This window comes from Amia ocellicauda, chromosome 3 (genome assembly GCF_036373705.1).
Source record: "Amia ocellicauda isolate fAmiCal2 chromosome 3, fAmiCal2.hap1, whole genome shotgun sequence".
Taxonomy (NCBI): Eukaryota; Metazoa; Chordata; class Actinopteri; order Amiiformes; family Amiidae; genus Amia; species Amia ocellicauda.
The window spans coordinates 46,575,166-46,598,159 of NC_089852.1; the positions used below are offsets into that span (position 1 = coordinate 46,575,166).

At 39.0% G+C, this 22,994-nt stretch overlaps 1 protein-coding gene across 2 annotated transcripts in view; it reads left to right on the top strand.

Annotated features, from left to right (window-relative positions):
- The first annotated feature begins 688 nt into the window (after nucleotides 1–688).
- Nucleotides 689–22,994, top strand: part of b3glcta (beta 3-glucosyltransferase a) — a 64,821-nt gene continuing 42,515 nt past the window's right edge. The window contains exons 1-3 of one of the 2 annotated variants that reach the window (XM_066699718.1): nucleotides 689–914; nucleotides 9,086–9,132; nucleotides 18,586–18,625. In XM_066699718.1, the coding sequence (XP_066555815.1) occupies nucleotides 851–914; nucleotides 9,086–9,132; nucleotides 18,586–18,625 (151 nt within the window). In that variant the 5' untranslated portion in view covers nucleotides 689–850. The remainder of the gene's footprint in view (nucleotides 915–9,085; nucleotides 9,133–18,585; nucleotides 18,626–22,994) is intronic. The other variant, XM_066699717.1, reaches the window with a different exon arrangement.

Sequence of the window (22,994 nt, forward strand, 5' to 3'; positions counted from 1 at the left end):
TGTGGGCGGGGCCAAGGAAAGAGCGGAGCGGGACGCGGGGTGAAACGTGCTCTCAATGACATAGGCCAGGGTTGATGATGATGATAATAATAATAATAATAATAATAATAATAATAATAATAATAACAACTATTATGATCACCCATTCATTACAGATCTTAGGCTACAATGTAACAACGGGAGGCTATCGGTTCAACAGAGATTTAACTAACGAGGAAATGCGCCGGTTTGGCATAGTAGCACAAGTAAAGGTATTTATCTCAGATTTAAATCATTGCTGCCCACTCCAGAATTTAAGCAGAGGCGTTTGTGAAATGAATATGACATCAAAATCACACGTGTCTGTAAATAGTAGGCCTACGTAGGTACAGGCGAAACAAAAACAAATGTAGCTTCTGTGTGAGAATTGTGTCCGTTTATTATATGCCACAGACATGGCATTATTGTTCAAACAGTAATGTGGAAGTGTTTGATACCAGTCATACTATACAGTGTATAGTGGAAAACTGGTTTATTTGAAGTGACATTGGCGCAACTGTACAAACAAACAAACAACACTATTCTTTCACGCAAATAAATAAATAATACAAAAAGCGAAAGCAAGGGATAAAAAAACAAACCAAAAAATAAATAAAAAACACCCATAAAAGCACTGTAGGAGTGAACCGCAAGAGAGCGCCCCTGAACCACTAATGGCGAGCGGGGACGGGAGCGCTACACCCCGGCAGAGGCGGCGGGCTCCTGCAAACATCCTGCGCGCTCGCCGGGAGAAGCACCTCGCCTCGGAGGCTGAGCCCCGCACCGCCCCGCACCGCCCCGCACCGCACCGCACCGCACCGCCCCGCCGACCATGCTGCCGGGAAGCCCTGCTCCGGGACACAAAGTAGTTTCTTGTCTCCTCTTGCTCTCCTTCAGTAAGTATTGCTTGAGCTCGGCTCTGAATGCATGATGTTTCCCTTGCCACGACCAGCGGGTACAGTTAATACCGTCTCAACAGGGTAACGCTAACTGTGTAGCAGAGCTCGCAAACTCCGGGCAGCAGCAGCAGCAGCAGGAGGAGGAAGAGGAGGAGGAGGGATTGCTGTTGCTGTCGCCCTCGGTTTTGCGACTCAAAGGTCGATTGTTGGAGGCTTTCGATGCAAAACAGGCCTCCGTTTCATTTTTTTTTTTTTACAAGAAGTTTTGCTGTAGTTGTGCGCCTCTACTTTAGCATTGCCTGAGAGAAAGTTCGCCAGCTTAGACAAAACGGCACGTCTTCCTTGTGCATTAATCACTGGGTTAAAGCCAAGTTATAAGGACTGTTCTTTTTCTTTTTGAGCTGTTTGGAGACGGAGAGGAAAGAGGTTTTCAGGATGAAGTGACTTGCTCGCCAAGTTGCACCGAGTGGCTGCTTTGTAAACGGGGACTGTTGTGGCCGGTATTTGTTGGCACACAAGTGCGGTCTGGGGTCTGTGCTCGTTTGAAATGCGTGCAATGCCAGCAGGAACGGCACGTACAAGAAAGCTGAACGCTACTTGTACGTGTAGGTTGGACGGATGCTGTTCACATGTTCTGGGGAAGCGGAACGAGCGAGTGCATATGGAAATGCATACCCCGTCTTTGCTAGTTGCACATTCACGATTCCGTTGAATTGCAAGTGGAGTTTAATTGCGTCGGGTTGGGTAGGCGGTATTTATCCCACTACAGAGTTGAATGGGGCGCAATTGTGAAATCGAGATGGAGGCTCTCAATGCGAGGCTATTTTATTACCAATGGTTTCGCTTATACGAGGAACCATGCATTCAGATTATGTTATTCTTGTGTATCACAATCAGTTGAGTATGTTTAAATCAAAATAGATTAATATGTTCAGTAAGACATACACCAGACTCTCTTCAGCTTCTGTCGACTCAGCTGAAGAAATACATCATTGGTAAATGATTGTGTTAAGAGGTTTAGATTTGTGCAGGAAATGACTCAATAAATGTCATTTTTGGATACAGGAGAGCTTTGGGCTGCCTGAAGCTAAAGGATTGAGCAATATAGCATTGACTGCAGTTGCCATCCATGGCACTACCTATACCTACACATGTATACCTAAACATTGCATGTTTATTTTAAAATGTTGTGTTTTCTCAAAGCTTTGAAGAATGAATATACACATCCCACTGGCAATAACTTTTATTTATTTATTTATTTGTATGTGTTGATTCATGTTTGTATTTCTCTCTAGGAAGAGAACGCATCCCTCTGGGAAAACAATCTCTATTTATGTGGCATTGTTACAGACAGTAACATCTTCCAGTGCTTATCTAACCTAACCACGGCTTTGTATGTGTGTGTGAGGATGTCTCTGTATGGGCTGTCAGTCTGACATTTGCTTGTGATCCATGTGATTGAAGGGGCTTTGATTTCCGAATTATAAGTGCATAGCACAGGCTTATGGACATGCATGCAGACATATGCTTACATGCATAACATTCTTTGTGCATATGAACATAAATCAAATCTTACCACTCCATCTTAAAGTTCCCCATTTCCTTTTGAAAAAATAAATAGTTTGGTTGTTTCCAGTGTTCCTAATTGCAGGTTTTCTGTGAAGGATTGGAAGACACACGGTGCATGAAACGCGTGTTCCATTTAAAAATGAATGCAACAACTAATTCAGCTGCCTGTGAACAGGCACTAGAGCCTGTGTTTTAAATATTCATTGTGTAGCAATAAAGTAAGTTCAGAAAATTATGGCTTGGCAATAAAGAAAACATCACCGGACCCATACTTTAGAAAATAAGCAGTTATGTACAACTTGGGTATCCTTCATCTATGTGAGATTTTTATTTTCAGAGAACATGGTGTAGAAACATGTTCCAGGACAAATCAACCTAATGTAGAGTTGTAATGTGAAATTTAGAAGGAATACAAACATTAAATAAATATAAAGTATTTGGAAAAACATGCCCAATTTCAAAAGATCCTTACATGATATAGGAGCTGGGTTCTTGTTAAATACAAGAAATTCAGAAATGTGTAGGCCTGTGAAGTAACATGTTACATCAGCAATCATTAGAGTTATCTGAAAGTAGGAGTTGATGTGTTCATCAAAGATGAGATGTATCAGCATTTTGAAGGCAGTATCTTAGGAAGACGTTGGCTGTGTTTTGAATATGCCAACTTGGTAGAAGAGAACAGTTCTGTGTTAATTACCGGTGACAGTGACCTACTTTCCCGATCAACAACACCTGACTTGCGTTGTTAAAGGCTCTAATGTAAACTATTCTTGGTACGAGCTACCTTGTTTGAAGGGCATTTGCTAGGATAGCCTACTCCGTGGGTTGTGAAAATGGTTTTTTATCAAGTTTGGCAGACCTGCGATGTATTATTTATATTTACTGGAGGTTGGAAACGTTTGAAAGTGAAATATTGCATCATGTCCATACTCCAGTAAATTGAATTCCTTCAGGAAGTTCTGGATTATAAAGGATTCCAGGAAAGACCCCATAGTATGGTCACTGGGGACTATACATTATCTAGATAGAAGACCTTACTCTAAATCTCCAACAGAGCCACGGTTGTTTTACCACGCACACAATACAAAAAAAAAGCAAAATGTACATGCAAATGTAAAAGATTTTCTTGAGGGACAAGTAAATCGAATAGGAATACATCTCATGTTCTGATTTAGCATTTCTATTGGACTGCAATCCACCTTAAAGGAAACCAAGACTGTTTAGGTAATGTGAGAGGACGAAAACAAGTGCTGAACTCATGTTCTGTGTAGAGCACGCTAGATTGGCATGAAATTGCTTGGCTAGCGGTTTAGCCACACATTCTCCGGCTTATCTCTGGGACACAGCCTTGGATTTGGTGTGGGGGGAAACAGAGGGAGGAAATAATCCAACAGTGTGGGGGACTTTGCATATTTTCATTGGGAATGAAGTCCAGTATGGGAACACCACACAGTGCTCTTGCCACATTGAAGAGGTCAAAGCATTGGAGCTACAACATTCTTCGCAAAATAGCAAAAGTGGCTATTTATGTTTTTTTGCTGCCAGACTGACTTGCTCAGGATAATGCCTTTTTCTTTTGGTCAATGGATTAATGGACTTTTTCTTTCCCTTGCATTCCACAGATTATTTTATTATGACTGTTATGTGTTGAGGTCCCTAAAAGCATTGCCCATTTTTATACTTTAACACTGTTCAAGACATTGCATTAAAAATGGCCTGTTTAGAAGATTCTTAGCTTTCAGTGGCCAGGATGATAAATATAAACCATGGGAGAGATAATTTGCTGTACTGTCTATCTGTCTGTATGATGGAGGCATTCTCCTGCTGGACAGCTGTGCATAAGCATAGTCTGTTTATTTGCTGAGGGCTTTTGACAGTTATTGCTTGCCTTTTTACTTTTAACAGGTTTTGTAGCTGGTGTGTAGTGCTTTGTCTCTCAAGGGCATAAGGAACCTCTGGCATTATACATGGCTTTCTTCACTCTGAACCAAAGACAGTGATAAACAATCTAATGGTGATCATCTCACCTCTAGGGAGCTGACCGTGCAGCTTAAATAGCCAAGTGTCTCTTAGCCATTTGTCTGACTCACAGAAATAATTAATTTTGTTGCCAAGCAGTTCACAACATACTTCCTCCTCAGTGCATGCTCACTTAATCAAATCAAGGACTACAGTCCAGTGATAACCTCAGTCACTTGCCAGTTCTCAATTGGAGGTTACAAAATTGCAGGAAAATGGTCACCAAAGTGAACCAAAATTGCAGTTGATACCATCATGGTGATTTTCAAAGCAAATGTTTCGCTCTCCATTTGCTGACAGTAATTCTACAAGTCTAAAGGCCCTAGTTAAGCAAGAAGCAACCCAAGCATGGGAAAGAAAAAGTAAACCCATTGTTTGCTTCAGTTTAGTTTCAGATCTAACATACACCAGAAGACACTGTGGCTCTCCAAGACCAGGACTGGGCATTGTAAGCCAATAAACTTGGGATGGTCATTAGAGTTAAAAGGCAGAGTCTCTGAGCCTTTCAGCAGAATCTATTTTTTTCTGTTTCCCCCATTTTCTTTTCTTTTTACTTAACAGTGAGGGAATTAATTTGCTCTGGGTGTTAACATTGACTTCTTAACAAATTGAGCTAATATGCCAGTGCTCCTTGTCTTAAGCACTTGATTACTCAAAGTCACCTCTAAAACATTGTCCTGAAGCCCCTTAAGGAATGGGAGTAACTCTTTTCTGAGAGATGCCCCTTTTCAAGATCTGTTCTAATTTGGGTTCAATTATGTTCACACTTTCCAGAAGCACGTCTGTTTTTCTCAAGAGACTCTTTGCAGCTGCTATCAGTTTAAATCCCCAAAGCTCTGCAGCTAAATGATTTTTAGTTCATGTCTCTTGTGAGCTTAGAATGCCATTTAATTAAACGAGAAGACCAGAAGGAGCTGCAGAAGACCTTTTATTTTGGGTTCATTTCAAGGCAGTGTTCGTGGCTTCCCACTTCTTCAGTTTATTGTAAATTCATGCACTAGGTTGGAGGACACTGGCAGCTGTGCAGAAAATAGCATGGGTGTCTTAGAACTATTGGCACGGTTACAAAAATGTCCTGCTTGAGCAACACGTCCGCCGTGAAGGAATTAAAACAATTATAAAACACATTTTTAAATCTGAATAAAGAATTTGAGGATTAAAGAGGCTGTCTATTGCCTCATCAGATAGCAGAGACGAATGCTATTGTTTCAAACATTAATCTGTCCTCTATTCATTTTTTTTTTTTAATTTAAGAGGAACAACAGGAGCAATTTTGCAGAAGGATATGCATCAAGACTTGACATACATGTAGAATGTAAATAACACAATCCTGCCTCCTGTAAAGGTAAAAGGAACACAATTTAATGAAAGCATAATTCTCAACAAAAACCCTTTCATTTCCTTACTAGTTTAAATTGTCAACTTGATTGTGGATTATGACACTATTTATCTGACTATTTATATTAATGATTTATGATGGTCATGCTGATTGTGGTGTTATCTGTTATTTATTGATTGATTGTTGTATTATCCAGTGATGATTTTACGTGTTTGAATATGCATGGTGTTTTAATGATTTTAAGGCTTTTTTTATTGCTAACTGTTTGCAAAACAAACTGCACTTTCAGGACATTAAAGAATTTAGGAGTTTTGAATTGGATTGTAGGGGTGGCTTAAAATAACACGTTCTGGAGCTCCAGTTTGTCTCCTTACAGACTTTTCAGTCTAATTTTCAATGTCAGATTATGTGGTACACTGGAGCAGCACCCACCACCCCCTTGAAACACCTCTGTATTCTGTATTTTGTATTTTCTGTCTATTTCAGGAGTGTGGGGGGGCAGGGTTACTCCGGTGTGTGATGTCATCTAGCTAGTGGCACTGTAGTAGACAGAAGACCGTAGACAGCAGGGACTTTCTAATATATTAATAATTCAAATTCGAGCTCCAGAATGCCAACATAACGAACAACACTAGTAAGGAAATAAGACGTTTCTCAAATAACTATGCTTTCATGAGATACTGGTCAGTTGACCAAAAATAAAAATGTAAATGCCCTTTTCCCTGTAGTGAAAATCACCCACCCTCCTCAGTCACTGGCAGTTTAATGGTTACCACAAACAGTGAAGCTATGTGTCAGCCTTAAGGAACCTCAAGGCACATTGTAATTTTCTTTTGCTTGGAGAAAAATAAAAAATAAAAAAATAAAAAAAAATCTAAAATGCTCCATTAAAACCTACTCCAAACACATAGATGCCATAAGATGTGCTTTCAGCCATACTCATCATGTCTAGCTGAAAGATTGCAGGCTTCACTTGGCTGACAACAAATGGCTTTCTGCTCTTTTGGTGCACCCTCACTCTTGGGACTTGCATGACAAGATTGCAACTTTACGACATGTGTTTTAGAATAAGAAGGAGTGAACTTGGAAACATTCCTTTAGTCGACCTAGGAGAGTGCGTTTTTAAAGGCCAAGGCTGCTAGGATGCCCATGCAGGGAGACAGTCCAAATCCTCATTAGTTTTTTCCTTAATAGAATCTTGTTCTTCAGCTAATTAAGTGAGCCACTGTTAATTAGTAGGTTAAGTTGTCCATAAACGTTTTCTTATAACGTTATAATTAATTTAATTAGGGGAGGACTCCCAGCTTCACTTTTTTTTTCCTCCCCAGAGAGATGGCGTTCAGATACATTATTGCATCCTCCTGTAGTACGTCTTTCCTAGAAAGACACTGCTGTCAATAGTGACTATGTAGATTATATTTAGCCTAATGAGAAGCCATAAACAAAACGCGTGAGGGAAAGAGCTGTTTCCGGAGACAGACTGCTAAATGACCAATTATTTATCATTTATAGAGGGGGGGCTTTCACTCTCCGATTGGCTAAAGTGTTGGCTATGAGTTTCCTTTATTGTTTTTAATCATTATTTTCCGCCTTATGCTTCATTAGACCTAAAGGCTGTAGTGAAGCCTTTGTCTCTATTTCAAGTTAATTACTATAATTATATGCTTACCCTCCGCGCCACCTCTTTGTATGACATCGTGAGCTTCCGAGACTCCCACCAAAATAAAAAGAAATCGTGATCTCTTGTACGCCTTGTCTGTATCGCGCTCAATCCCAGTGCCTTAATGTGCTTGGCTGCTGAATCTGACAGCTACGTTTATCTGGTCCCCGGCCCCGCATTGTTTAGGGATTGTTATTCAGAAATTGCCTGCAGAGAGAGCTGGTATGTTGATGCATATCTTTAGTGCTAATGACAATTTTGAGTTGGCTAGCACCGGAATGAGAAGGCCTGTATTTATATTCAGAGGAGCAGAGGTGTAGAGGAGAGGTGGTTGTCATAATGGTTCACCTTTTGTTGGGGGGTGATGGAGTAATTAGACTTCCTTATCTGTCCTGATGGCAAGACTTTAATATGTGCTGAACAGTATGGTAATCCATGGTAACTTGTGCCTCATGTCTGCTGGGGGGTTCTTAAAGTCAGTCTAAAGTCAGCCAGGTCTTTAAAGATGTGGGCAGACCGCACTCACGAATGATGTGAAGTATGAAGCAGGTGTTTCAAACTTTGGTTTCCAGTGCTCGGTTTTTCCTCAAGTGTATCTGGGCCGTTCTTATTGCTTAGCTGTTGAATGGGCTGCCACACTCTGATTAAGAGGGGGTTTAATGTCAGTGTACTGACCAGCGATCCAACAGAAGTCTTACTGTCACTCAGGGGTTCTTGTATTTGATGAAAGGCTTCACGCAGTCGGGCTAATAGATTTCATCTTGCTTCCAAACCAAGTCAAAGCGCTGCCTTTTAGCATTGATTTTTGTCAAAGTTGTGCTCATTTTGCGACTAATATTTTCAGTTTTCCACCTCGGCACATCCAGATGCACTTGGTCTGCCCTCACCATTTAAATATGCTTTCCCACCCAAGTGTACGTCTCAATTGGAATTTGTTGCAGCACCATCATTTTGAAAACTGCTGCTTTTGTCGCTGTGATCATTTCCAATCAAAATGTGTTCATTGTCCAGAATGTTTACCCCCCCCCGCCTTCGTTCAGATTAAACATCAAATATGACAGGATAAATGTTCTCTTTGTTCTAATTATGTATTTTTAAAGATCATGTTTGTATAGTTCAGGAAATAAAACTTCCCTGAGGCAAAATACAGATTTTAAATTAACTATTCAGTATCAAATCATGGTTCATTAGACTTATTTCTGTAAGTGCCATTCTGTGAAGGCAGTGTATGCAATTGTACTGAAAATGTATTAAATGTCTGGTTTACAGCAGTTTTCTGAATCTGGAGACCTTAACACTTTCTCCAGGTCTTAAGCAGTTGTTCAGCGGACCGTGGTCTTTCTGTAGTAGAGTTTTTTCCTATTTCTGTATCACTGGAAAATGGAACCACTGCTATGCATTTGCCATGATTAATTGAGGGGTTGAAACTATTTGTTGTTTTTTGGAGATAAAGCTGTGTCAGAAAAAGCTACAGAAAATGGCAATATTCTTTCATTACTTTTTTTGGTGAAGCATTTGAATGTGTTATTCAAATTGTTAGTTGTTATTAACTGCATTACTTTCCCCCGTTTTTCCTTCTAGCATCTGTTAATGTGGCCTCGGGGGATTTCAAAGACGATGCTTCTCAGGTAAGGATTAATTTATTGAATATTATCACAGAGGTGTTGTGTGGGTGAGCTCATTTAATGGCCCAAAATCATCCTCATTCTTATGCTGCCTTATGCCCTCGCTCCTCTCTTATTCGTTTCCTCAGCATTGTTCGCAGCAGAGGGTTTAGTTGCTGAGTGCCTTGAATTATAGCTGTGTGTTTTTCCCAGGCTGGATCAATGGCTTCTCCTTGTCTGAGTCAAGTTTGCCCTTTATAAACTCTACTGTGTATCTGTATTCCATCTCCTTAGACATGGCTTTGGGGAAACTGGGTCTATGTTTCATGTTCATGTTCATGTCTTTTGGTTTAAAAATGGATAATACGAAGTTGCAAATCAAGATTTATAGTCTTGTAGGTCAAGTGCAAAGTAGACCTGATAAAGCTGAAGCTCTCTTGAGTGGCTTTTGATTTCCACCCAAGCAGGTAGTCCTGTCAGAAATGGGAAAGGGAAAATAACAAATGTTGAAAGTCCTTCCTCATGTTTTTTTTTAACAAATAATCAAACTTGTTTTGGCCTGCGCTGACCCCAACCTACACTTTTGAAACTTGGGTGTCATTGTGAATCGATTTCACAGAATGGGGAAATGCTAGTCCCCTGGGCCAAATCTTTAGTTCATGCCGAAACATTCACAGTCTCCACTTGCTGAGTGAATTAGTTTGCTGAAAAGATGTATCCAAGACTCTTTGCTATAATATTGCTGCACAGTCTGTAAACTACAGATTAATTCTCCAGAATGTCTCCAAAGGAAATATAGTTAATACATTTTTCTCTTACAACGCAATTACAGAAGACTAAAAAAAGATTTTGCACAGCAGGGTTTTAAATCCTTGAATGGCTGCGTGAAGATGTGCTTTTTAAACCAACAGAAACGGTAGTAGTTTTTAGTAATATGTTTAAGCATCTCTTGACCTGTATTTTATCATAATGTTACAGAAAGGTCTATTAATTCTTACAGACTTGGTTCCCATTTGCAAGGTGTAAAGGTAAAATAAGATAATCGGCAACACAGAAGAGCCGTGCCTCCTTTTCAATAAATGTTATTTATTGTCTCGTCATTTTTTAAAGCTTTTAATGGGGTTATTTGGCATGGCTTCTATGGCACCCTGCTGTGTAAGTGCTCTATAGTAGCCATGGTTAAAGGATTGAAAATGTGGGACAGAAAAAACATGCACAGGGTGCAATATATGAAAAGCTTGTGTTTGTGTTTGCCTTGTAACTGTTGGTAAAGCTCTTGAAGCAGCTTACTTGAAAATGCATAGAAAAGTTGAGGTCTCAGCATAAAAAGTAAATTTCATGACAACCGGATTCAATCTATGAACAGCATGATTAAGAACCACTGCTAAAAAAATACAAAATAAAAATCCCCCGAAAAAATATCACATTAGGTTCTAAATGATCCAGAAAATCTAATGCACAGAGCAGAACGAGCCCCTGCAGGTAGCACAGTTATGATGCTAGATGTTAATTTGCAATCAGTAGCTTCAGGAGGGAACAGAAAATTGTCTGCTCTGCCTTGATGCGTGAAGCAAGATAACAATTTAGCCCCGTTTTAGCTGTCATTAGTGTCAGTTCAGTCGGGGAAGAACGCTTCTCCCTCAACCCTCCCCACACACAAACTTTCACTTCACAAAATTCTGCCTTTGTGAGAAAATCCTAAAACCTTCTGACTGACAGTCCTTTTGCAGATTAATATTAATTCTGTGATGCAGCTGATAATGAGCAGCAGAGCTGGTCAATCAGGCCTCTGGAAGGGGTTGATGAGGGCGTATGTTTTATTTATTGACTTGAAGCTGAAGCCTGAATTATGTGGACATGCTATATTTGCATCAAGTGCATTAGATCTGTAGACTTCTCCTGAAAATTGCCCAAACCACTTGTCAGAGGAGATTACTTGGCTTTGTTTGCAGAAAACATCATCTCGGTACAAAGCTCTAACATCCAAAGGGTTGCAATCTCTGAGCTGTAGGAGCAATTCATGGAAATCATTGAAAATCTTGTGAATGATCCTGTGTAGAAAGATGAATAATCTCTCTTGCAGGTTCACCTTGCTTTTGCTGTACCTCTTAGTTTAAATCATTTATTGACGAGCAGATGTCTGTTTACAGAAAGACCACTCTGTTGTTTACAGAACAACTATTCTTATCACAGATGCCCACAATTCCATTATTTATTATTAATATTTTTTAAAGGGTCAGTGCTTCTGTTTTTTCCTTGAATCTGAAATCTGAAAGTCTGAAAATCTCTCCGTGGCTGAAAAATAAATGTTATAGAATTGGTTCGCCCTCTTATGTAAGAAGTAATTCACGACAGCATTTATATTAAATAAATACATCAACTTTGCCATAGAAACCCATATTATAAATGATTGGACAGGACATAGGAACTCACAGGATATGTACAATAGTTTGCAAATGCAACCGCAGTTATCAGAAAAAGAGAATATTGCCCAAATGGGGATGGGACATTGCATCATGTGAGCCTGTTGGCTCTGGCAAAAAGAGGCAGGATGTCTGTGTTAAATTAGGCAGAAGGAGGGTCTGCCTGAGTGACCACACACCGTGGCCTATAGGCAGCTTTGATAGAACACATTTGTATGAGTTCCCCATGGTAACATGCAGTGTCCCATCCCCCTTTGGATAATATTCTCGAATTGAAAGATAACCATATTTATGACAACAAAAATACAAAATAAACACAACATTCCATATATAATATACTAAATAAGATTAAAAATAAATATACAAAATAAACTAAATAATGTACATGCCGTATTTTAAGTTTTTCAAGCACCAATACCAACCTGATGTTTGCATATCAAATCTTTCAAGTACTTCTATCTCTGTGCTTAAGTAGCCCTCCTGTTCTTCTGGGAATCCTTTTCACAGGGAGAAGACAACATATATAGAATTGCTTAAAAAAAATAATTTTTTTTAATGAAGAATACACAACGGATTTGAGTGAGGATGCTCTCATAAATAAAATTGGGCAGGTGAGGCGAAAGCGAGACATTAGACGAAGCACAAAAAGATTGTTCCCCAAACAATCAATGACACAAAAACAAAATGATACCTGACAAGGCACCCACTTCACTGTCCAGCCCCACTGTGATACAGCAGTGATGCATAAGAATCCGATCACCGTTTGGTTGGTTAGACATGTTAAATACTAGGTCAAGTGTTAATTTAGTCTGCATTTATTTAATTTTGCTCTTAGTCTGCCCCCTCAAATAGTGTTGTATCCTCTCTCTGTTGAAGTGAATCGAAGTAGTCCATTGTATCGATGCCAAAAACACAATGGCACAAAACACAATCAAAACCTCTAAGCAAATTAGATTGATAATCTAAAGATTGTGGCTTCCTTTAACAATATCTAAATATAATAAATATCTAAATATAAAGTCTGTATTTCAATTTTTAAACATGTCAGATAAATGGATGACTAGAATCACTTCATTAGATCACAGATAGAGCCAATTCAAGAATTTGACAACATATCCAATCAAGCCTCTGCTACTGTCAATTTGAGTGTGAGTTTCCCCAGAGGATTGCAAACAATTGGTTGAGCAGAATGAAGTTTGGGTCTGACTCCTGTGACTACTCAAATGCTGGTTGGTTCAGATGTTAGATCTTCGGCAAATCCTTATGGTTGGTGTTCTAGATGGAACATACGCATTCTGAGTTTGCAGTGTGAAAAACAAGCTTTTCTTATCCCATCCCTCCTGAAAGTGAAAAAAGTATTGGAGATTCTAATATAAATGAATAAAGAATAAATAAATACGGAAAGATTGACATGATAGTGACAAATTATGCCAATACATATTACATGGGCACTGCCTAAGACTTGCCAGAGTCATTTTATTCAAATCTGAGCTTCAGAACGAGAAACATTGCAGAAGCAAAACGGAATATAAAATGTGGGTTTGTTTGTTCTGTAAATGTTCTCTCATGGGTAGGTGAGAGCCTGCATCAGTCCTAAACAAATTGTGTTAAAATCATAATAATAGCAATCATAATAATCATGACATAACATCGGGGAACATGACAACTATCTGTGAGCATTGAGGTGGAATGATTACATTGCCAGATCAGCGTTTTGCTCTCGGGTCGGTTACTCTTGGGATATTTGTAGGTGCCTTTTTTTTCCGCTACTGAGGAAAAAACAAAACAAACAACTGGAGATTATAGTCCCATAAATGTTCTGAGGTGTTACAGATACCCCAGGCTGCTGCACTCCCCGTGAGCAAACAGATCATTATATTTCACCTTGATTCGTTCTGTGTCAGTACAATAATTCAAGATTTACTTATTTTAAGCTACAGGATACTGGAAATGCTATTAACCTGGGGCTGGATAGCCAACCTTGTACTGGGGGAAGGTCTTAAAGGAAAAGCACATATACCTCCTACCTGTTTTCTGTCTTATGTTTGGTAATGCATTGTCTGCTTCATTCTCTTTTTTTCTGTCTCAGATTATTTGATATGATGCCTATCAATTTACTTCAGAAACATTCTAAATGTGTTAGATTGTACCAAACACATTGTACAAGATTAATATACCTTAAAATGGAATAAAATGCCAATAAGGTTACAGAATGATGTAGATTGTAATTAAAATGGTCACTACAATGTTGGGGGTTGCTGGAGGAGCACACTGATTAATTTGTGGTACTTGGCTTGTTGCTAAGTGTTGCCACATTGTTTCACATCCTTCCCCTGTCGAGGACAAAACCGAGCCGGGATAACTGCACTTTCACAAAGCCATAGTTTAAGAGCCACCCAGCTCTGTTCACCAGACGCTTTCAACTCTGTGGTCTCTCCCAGAATATTTGACCCATTATGTCCGAAAAATAAGACCTAATTTACATAAGTGGCATAGTTATTGTAAGGCATCTACATTTGAAAGTACTATCGGTTTTCTTCTACAAACAAAATGGGCATTAGAATGTTTTATGAAATCCAGTAGCCTGAGGTGGCAATCCAACCCACAGTCTTGCACAGCTAATGCTCTCCTGTCTTCGATCCCGTGTTTGCTGTTACTTCTGTTACATGCAACACTTTGTAAAATAAAACCTTTATTTGTACATTTAATTTTTAGCACGTCTTTAATTCTTATAGGAAATCTGAAAATTATAGGATGTCTGTTGTAATTCAATGTGTTCTTCTGCTCAGAAATCTGTTAGTGCTGAAAGATGTGTCCCTGGCACATTTGAATATTCCTTCAGGTACATCCATATTTCATCTTGCTTCAGAGATTTGCTGCTCAATAAGTTGAAGTGAAAGACCCATGGGCCAGATGTCAGATGCTAAGCCTTATTAAGTCAGTGCTTGTTGTTCATTGTTGGAGTGGGGAAAAAAAAAAGTCAATCAGTGCCAAAGCAGCACATGAAACGATATGTACTTATTTTTCATTTATGCCACTTTGGGACCATAAAAGCAAATCGGCTGGTCCACAAAATCGAATGCAGGATCGTGCGTTTCCCTTGCCCTTAAAGATTAGTTGGCTTATACCAAATCTTAAACAAAATTGTATAGTTATTAACATAATTGTCGTGCCAAAACTGTTTTTAACTTGGATAGAATACTGTAATTTATTTCAATCTCCTGTTTGTCTGATGTAAAGTTCTAAACTCCTCTTTGATGGTTCTTAATTGCATTGGGCTAGTTTGCAGGGGTAAAAAAATAGCATTTTGACACACAAAGATTTTTCTCAACACTTAAGATCTACGTGTGACTTTGTATTTTTGTAACCCACATTGTTGGTTTACTTTCACAGCATGAGGTGTTCCAGGTGGCAAGTTTGAAGGATTTATAAATATGCAAATACTTAGTATTTTGTAAAGGGCACTGGAGTGTGATGCTGCTGAAAGATGTGAGTGGACTCTGAACATCAGCACAGATCTGGACAGAAACCCACTAAATGTTTCCTGTTGAGCCCATGTGACCTTTATAACAATGAATGTGAGGTCAAAAGTATGGCCAGGATCCAGCAACTTCCTAATCCTGATCCTCTTTAAGAGTTAATTTAGCACAGGAGTCTGCTTTAACAAGAAATGCCAGAAGAATGTTTTTAACATGTTCTGACATGTGCATTAAAGCACATGTGGAGACTAGGGACACGGTTAACATGGCCTTCATACAATTTTGATTCAAATGATTAGACTTTTTGCTTGAATTATTTTATTTATATACAGTAGCACAGAAAGTTAAATATGTCCCTAGATTTAGTTAAGAATGTGCTACATTGGCAGTGCTGGGCTGGAGGCGAATGTTAACATTTGCCTGAAATAGGTAGGTAAACTGAAGTCTCTAACTATATCTGATGGTAGCCCGGCAGCATTTAAAACACAAGCATTGTGATAGACCTCCAAGGACCACCCTTGTCATGCTTTCCTTGTTGGTGTGTCAAGATGCTGCGAAAATAAAGTGCCTCCTCTCCTGCCCTGATAATGATTTACGAGTTGTTTAATGTGTTTTTGACAAACGATGGAGAAAAAGGACAGCGAACGGCTCTGCCAGGAGTAGAGTAATTGTCAGTCTAAAGGTGTTCATAAATCAAAAACTATCTTGCTTTAATATTTTCTTTTAATGTTCCCACCGGTTCTCAGGCTTTTGCAAGAACTGCAGAGACTTGTAAATTATTCCAGCTCCCTACAGATTGACTTGTAGAGAAGGAAGGAAAGGAGAGAGTGTTCCTTCCAGGGTTATTTTTTTTTCATTTCTTTTTTTTTAAAGCACTGATTTCGATTACTTGGTTTGGTTTCCAGCAAGCACACCCTGACGGCTATTACAAGAGAAAGCTGGAACGCCTTAATTGACTATACTGCTCGGAGCAAGGTTGCTGCGCTGCCTCTGGGTTGAAAACCAGCAATTAGGAAGAACCTTTTCAAAAGACATGAGGATTGTGCATTATTTGTGAAAATAGCTCAGGGCTTTCATTTATTATTTTACTTCGACTTAAATTATGCGTGAGTGTCAAGATGAATATCTGCACCACAGGTAGTTTATTATTAATTAATTTCTTTATTTTTATACATATGCACAGTAAAAAAACAACAACAACTTTAGATTTACTTTATATTTAATGGATAAACAAAAGGCCTCCTGTGAGAGAACGATCTTTTAGATTGTAGTGGGGAACTTCTCTGCATATTTAACAGGTACAGTATGTCTTGATGTTGTGCAGAACAACTTGGTCTCTGCCAAGCACTGGCAAATGCGTTTAAACTGTCATCCGGGTGGCAGAAAGAATACGAGAAACCTGTCCTGACCTGGCAAAAAGGCCAACCTGAAAAATCACAAGAGTGGACGCCCTATGTCCACATCTGTCTTTCAAATGTGGAGCTAGAAACGAAGCAATATGGTGCTTCTTTCTTGTCTCCACACAGAGAGATGAAATTCATGCACTCCAAATGGTACTCCTTCTGTGGAAGTCCTTTCTGTGCCCAGAACTTTCTGTACCAAACTTGTGCTGATGCTGAGCTGGTAGCCAATATTTAACTGTGGATATACAAGTGCCACATGAGTGCTGGCCTGAACAAGCAGGAATTATTGGGGGGGTAAAAATAAATGCACAGATGCAGATTACACGACCCACAGAGGCTTTGTATTATGAACCATTTGCCAGTAATAGTATGTTCAACGCTTAGGGTGACCGTCTCTTTTCACTGATTCCTTACATATGTATATAGACAGATCTTTGTGTGTTTGTTCTGTCCCCTGGTTCTTTGACCAAACACAGTTAAGGAGTTTGTTTTCATGTGTATATATATACACACATGCACACAGTGGCTCTCAAAAGTATTCACCCTCTCCAGTCTCTGGGAGGTTCCACAGTTGATTAGTACAATTCCTAACAAAAACTACATCATGAAGACAAAGGAAAATTTAAAATCAAATCTGGAATAAGGTTCTTCAAAAGCACCAATCAGCGGTAAGATATATAGGAACATTTCCAAGGCAATTAATATCCCCCGGAGCACAGTAAAGTCCATTATTGAGAAATGGAGAGAATATGGCACAAATGTGAATCTGCCTAGATCAGGCCTTCCTCAAAAGTATCCGGGCAAGAAGGGCACTAGTCAGGGAGGCCACCGAGAGGCCTATGGCAACTCTAAAGGAGTTGCCGTCTTCCACGGCTGAGCTGGGAGACACTGTGCATACTGCAACAATAGACCGGGTGCTTTACAAAAGTGGCATTTATGGGAGAGAAACAACACACATCAGATCTCGGCTACAGTTTGTGGGAGACTGAGACCAAGTGGAGGAAGATTCTATGGTCTGATGAGACCAAAATAGAGCTTTTTGGCCTTAACACTAAGCGCTATGTTTGGCACAAACACATCATCCTGAGAACACCATCCCTACCGTGCAGCATGGTGGTGGCAGCATTATTATTATTATTATTATTTTTATTTATTTATTTATTTCTTAGCAGACGACCTTATCCACGGCGACTTACAAAACAGGTTATCATCATGCTATGGGGATGCTTCTCTTCAACCGGGCCTAGAAACCTTGTAAAGATAGTTGTCAAAATGGATGCAGCAAAGTACAGAGAAGTCTGCAAGACACCTGGGACTTGGGAGAAGGGGGTGATTACTTATGCATTCAAATATTTTCTGTTTTATATTTGTAATTAATGTATAACAATTTGCAGATTATATTTCACTTTGACCTTATGGACAACTGTGTTGATCAGTAACAAAAAATCCTGATTTAAATCCTTCTGATTTCATGTTGTAACACAATGGTATGTGGGAAAAGTCCAAGGGGGTGAATACTTTTTAGAGCCACTGTGTATATATATATATTATTATATAATACTGATGGAGAAATTACTGGTTTAACATCTCCAAAGCTGGGAGGGCCACAGTGAACAGCGACTCCTATTTAGTGATTTAATTTAACCCTTCTCTCTAACACTTGGAAGAAAACGTAAAAAGGCACTGTACTTTTGAATACAGTGCTCCTTCGAAGTCCTCATCTCCACCAGACCCGAAAGAAACGTTCAATATGTTCAGTTAAGCAAGTAATTAGATCAATTATGTAACCAAGAGCTTAAGTTGGAATGAAATCAAGATGACCTGCAGGCCTCAGAGGACTGGAGTTTGACACCTCTGGTATAATTGATTATGCTGACAAGATCTGAGACTGAATTGCAGGAGGACATTTTACAACTAAAGGCATAAACCAGTCCAACTACTGAAGTAAACTACTTTCCTTTGATAAATCAGTGCAACAAGATTGGTTATCCACATTGGTACCCTTTGATTCCAAGAAGCACCACAGTTGAAATGTGAATAAGGGTGAATAGTAGCTTATGTTCCTGTTATCACCTTTAATATATCAAATTTAGCACCTATACGACAGTGAGATTTGAGATGGTCCCAGACTGGATTGTAAAACATTCTAACCTCTAATTCTCTTCCTTACAGATTCCGGAGAAGGATCAAGGTATCGATGAAAGACAGCTTGGTAAGCCTGTGTACATTTTCTGGTTGTATCTGTGAATATTGAAGCTCACCCTCAGATCGACACTCAGATCTAATAAATGAAAAACAAAATCAAAATGAAGCTGTTTAGCGTGATCCTTAGCCATTGCTAATTGGTTCATTCCTTAAATAGCAGTTGCTTCCTTCTCTCTGCGGGAGCGTGTTCATTAATTTTGGTCGGTATTTGTCTCTGGCGTTTGTTACATTTTATTTAACAACTGCAATGCAAATAAGAGCTAAGCTTGTGTGACACTTATTCAAATGAGCAAATATTAAAAGCTGAGAACATTTTGATATCGCAGTCAAAGTACCAAAGCTCTTTTTTCACAGTGGAGAAAAAAAAAAAAGTTTGTCAGAAAGTTGGTCAAGAGTAAGTTGAAGAGTAATGGGTGCCCCTGATAAAAAGTTTACAGATAGGGTATCAAGGTGGTTTCTGTCTGTTTGTTTTCATATAGCGGTCTAAAAAGTAAATAAATGGAAAACTGGTGAAATGAAGGCAGTTTCAAAATGAAAAGAAATCCTCAGAAGTGTATGTATGCCTCAATCTTTTCTGTCAGTATGTGTTAAAATCCAAATCTCCATAAACCTGCAAAGAAGCTACAAAAGGAAAATAAAAAAAGTCCCTTTGATGCTTTATATATATATATATATATATATATTACAATATTTTTATTTAAAGAAAATCATTTATTTTTCCTCCCACAATGTGTAATGAAAATAATGGTTGAACTCATTATTTACTGTGGTAATTTGAATATGTTAATGAATTGTACATGTTCATATTCCACATATTTCCCTATTTATATTCAAACTTTGATTTTAACCCTGAGGCAGAAATTCTGCAGCATGCTCTTTTCCAATTACTGATAAAGCGTTCAAGTAAAATAAAATTGATCTGCTTTCCCTGAAACCTCTTCCTAACTGACGTTACAGGATTCATAAAGGAGATGGCAAAACCAGTTTTCTTCCTTCACAAAGATCTTTCTCAAGTCTCAATATTCTGGAGTTTTTATTAAAAAAATGTACAAGCTTAAAATGTGAATATGCAGTTTTTGTTGAGTTCTGATGAAGTACTCCCACATTTTCATTCATTTTTATTTAGTTCATTATAAAAAGAAAACTGACAAAACTGCAATAAGCCATTCAGATTTAAATCCTGTGGGGTTCTTTGTGTTTGATCTAAATGGCACTGTGTGAAATAGGTCTTTCTGAAAACAGAAGCTCAAGAAAATCCAGCATATCGGTGCAAGTTGGCATTTGCATCATAACACTTGCAAAATGCTTGTGCTATGAATTAATTCAAAAATTAAAACAATGTAATGTATCCTGTGATGCTTGGTAACTTTGAGATTGTGTATGAGAAGAAGAGGAAGAAGAAATTGCACATCAGAACATCAAAACATGTTGAAGTTTTGAACAGCACAATACAGCATTGACCTATTTATCATTGTGTGTCTCGTTTTGGGGTTTAAGAAGAAATTGGACCAAGATCAAGGTGTTGGCATGCCTCTTTCCTGGAGTCCTGGGCAGAATTGGCTTGGCAGAAAAAGGCTGAATTGCAGCTGGGAGAGAGCTGAAACAAGCTACTTCGTACTTTGCTGAACATGTCAGACTTAAAGTAAAGGTAGACCACAAGGTGCCTCAGGTCTGCCTGTTTGCCAGTAGCTCTACTGACTAGCTGTCTGCACAAGAAATCAGCACTTTATAATGACAAGATCAATCCACAAAAAAACGAAAAGAAAGCCAGCTTTATATATATAATGCATATTGTATGGAAGTCAGATGATCTACCCTTTGAACCAAAATAACCCAACATCCAGTCCTGAAAATTGTTGTCCTTCACATTAAAAATGATACTAATACTGATCAATTAAGTAAATTGTCTGTAGCGTAAGTGGTGTAACACCAGAGCATGTGTGCCTGACTTTGGGATCCCTTTTCTTCAGTCAGTTAAAAACCACAACAGGATCTCTCCATTACGTGTATTGGAGGCTTAACTTCCCAATCACACTGCATGTGATTCAAGCAAATTAGCCACTACTTTGCACAGCTGGTGAAACACGACTGAAACACAATCCCAGCTGGCATTGTGAAATAGTGTGTGGTGGGGCTATGAAGATGAAATGGGGGGGAAAATGAGTTTTTAATCGAGAGCAGCTGAGCTGGCGTCGAATTTGGAATTAAAACGATGTGATGGCAAACGATGTCAGTCTACCTTCTGATTCACTACCTCGATTATTCAAGTGCAGATCATAAAAAATAATAAAAATGGAAGGGGAAAGCATAGCGGGGAAATAGGTTTCTGAATTGGCCTAGAACGGAGTTATTTTCAGCTTCTATGTCAGCATTGCTGCCTATGACTGAATACTGTGCCATTAGCCATATTTCAAACCTTTTTCTGCAATGTAGTTACAAGGAGATAACAGTGCTGATGTATAGCTACTGCACAACAGTGTATTCTTTGTATTGTTTAGTTTTTTCTGTAGTCGTGCTGCATGCAGTTTAAACCTAATGATGGAACTCAACTTTGGATTCGGAGTCTGTTAGGAGCGTATTGCTTCGGAGCTTAAATTATTGATGCAAAGAAGGGTTTAAGACTTCATTCAGCACTCATTATAACAGTAATCTTTAGGGGCACGATCTGCTGAATTTGTAATGAGTCTGATTAAAAGAGAAGTCTGCCTGACATGGAAGTAAGGTGTGGTGTCTTGGCTTCGGAAGACATCTTCAACAGACAGACTTCTAATGATGCTACTTTAACTTTCAATACACTGTGACAGCTGCTTTGTGACTGGGGGTACATCTTCCCTCCCACTATTCCAGCATCAGGAAGACCATGAGACGTTTATGAGTTTGAATTCTCTGGTTGTGTGTTTGAAGATGTACAGACCTATTTGCCACATTTCTTTTCCTTTCTATACCTCTGCATGTTTATATGTACGTGTGTGGGGATGCGTTTGCATATATTGTTCATGTATGGATTTTATTATTCTGTTAGATTGGAATTGTGATACACCTTTAAAATACTTGGCTTTTAGTAGTTTGATTCAGTTTCTCAGAATATTCCAGTGCCTGACAAGCTACAAAAACATTCTAGTGCATAAGTACTTAGAAAATAATAAACCGCAATTCCCCTCGCCGTTCAGAATTTAGTTGAACTTAAAAAAGAAACCTACCAGGAAAAGTAGAATTATCAGTCATCCAGCATTTACAGTTCTTTCATACTGTAAAGTGATAAATCATTTCTTATGGGAGCTAATGTTGTTTAGATGATTTCTGTCCCCCATATAATATGCAATGTCTTGGTTCCTTGCTGCTTTCATTGCCGGCTGTCCCAGAAATAATGTGGTTATATGCACTGCTGTGTAATTTACATGATTGGGGGGGGATCATAAAGATGTTGATTGCTCTAAATCTTTTAATCTATAGGATGCAACGTGACTTATTCGTGCATGAGACAATTACAGGGAAACAATCAGCGTTTGAAGGAGACTTGGGATTTGTACCCCATATGGAAATCGCGTTATGACAATATTTCTCATGCCTAAGCTGAATGCTGGCTGCTAAGCGACCACAAACAGTTAGACAGTTCCATTGTTGCATGACATGGACTTAATTAATATCTAACAAAGTGTGACACTACATGTTGATATTCACATTACTGTGTAGTTCCCACTTGTGAGAGAGGGACATGTTTTGTGTTTCAAATGTAAATCCCATGTGCTCCATCTCTCTGGTGTTCTGATTCAAGAAGAGTCCCCAAAATAGCACAAGATGGTTGTAATTCAGTCTCCACAAATACTCCGCTACATTTAATGAAAATGATGCTTCTGTAGGGATACATTAATAAACCAAAGGTTGATATCACAGCTTGCTGCTCTCCTCAGTAGAAAGTGTCCTTCCTTGTCTGCAGGATGTGACTGACAACAGAACAGGACACGGAGAGAGTGCTGCTTTTGTGCCAGCTGGGGGCCTTTCTCAGGATTTGTTGCCATAGTGTTATCCCACTCCTGGGTGAATGATGTCACGTCACGTTTTTTGTACAGCGGAATGCTGAGATATGGCGCCCGAAGCAGATTATAAGTAAGGTCAATTAAAACTATCTTCCTTGCGTTTGAGCTTGGTTGTCACAATGGGAAGGTCTAATAACAACCGGGCAACCTGCATAATTGCTTCAGATAATCCTCTGCAATAGGACACGGAAAGGATGTGAAAAAATAAGATTAAATGCTGCCTCCAGAAGTTGTGAGCCTTCATAAGAGATTGTTAGAAGCTGTCTACCCTCCTTTACATTGTTCTGAATTATTCCAGGGTGGATGCAATTCTTTTTATCAGTGTTGTCCCTACTGTGT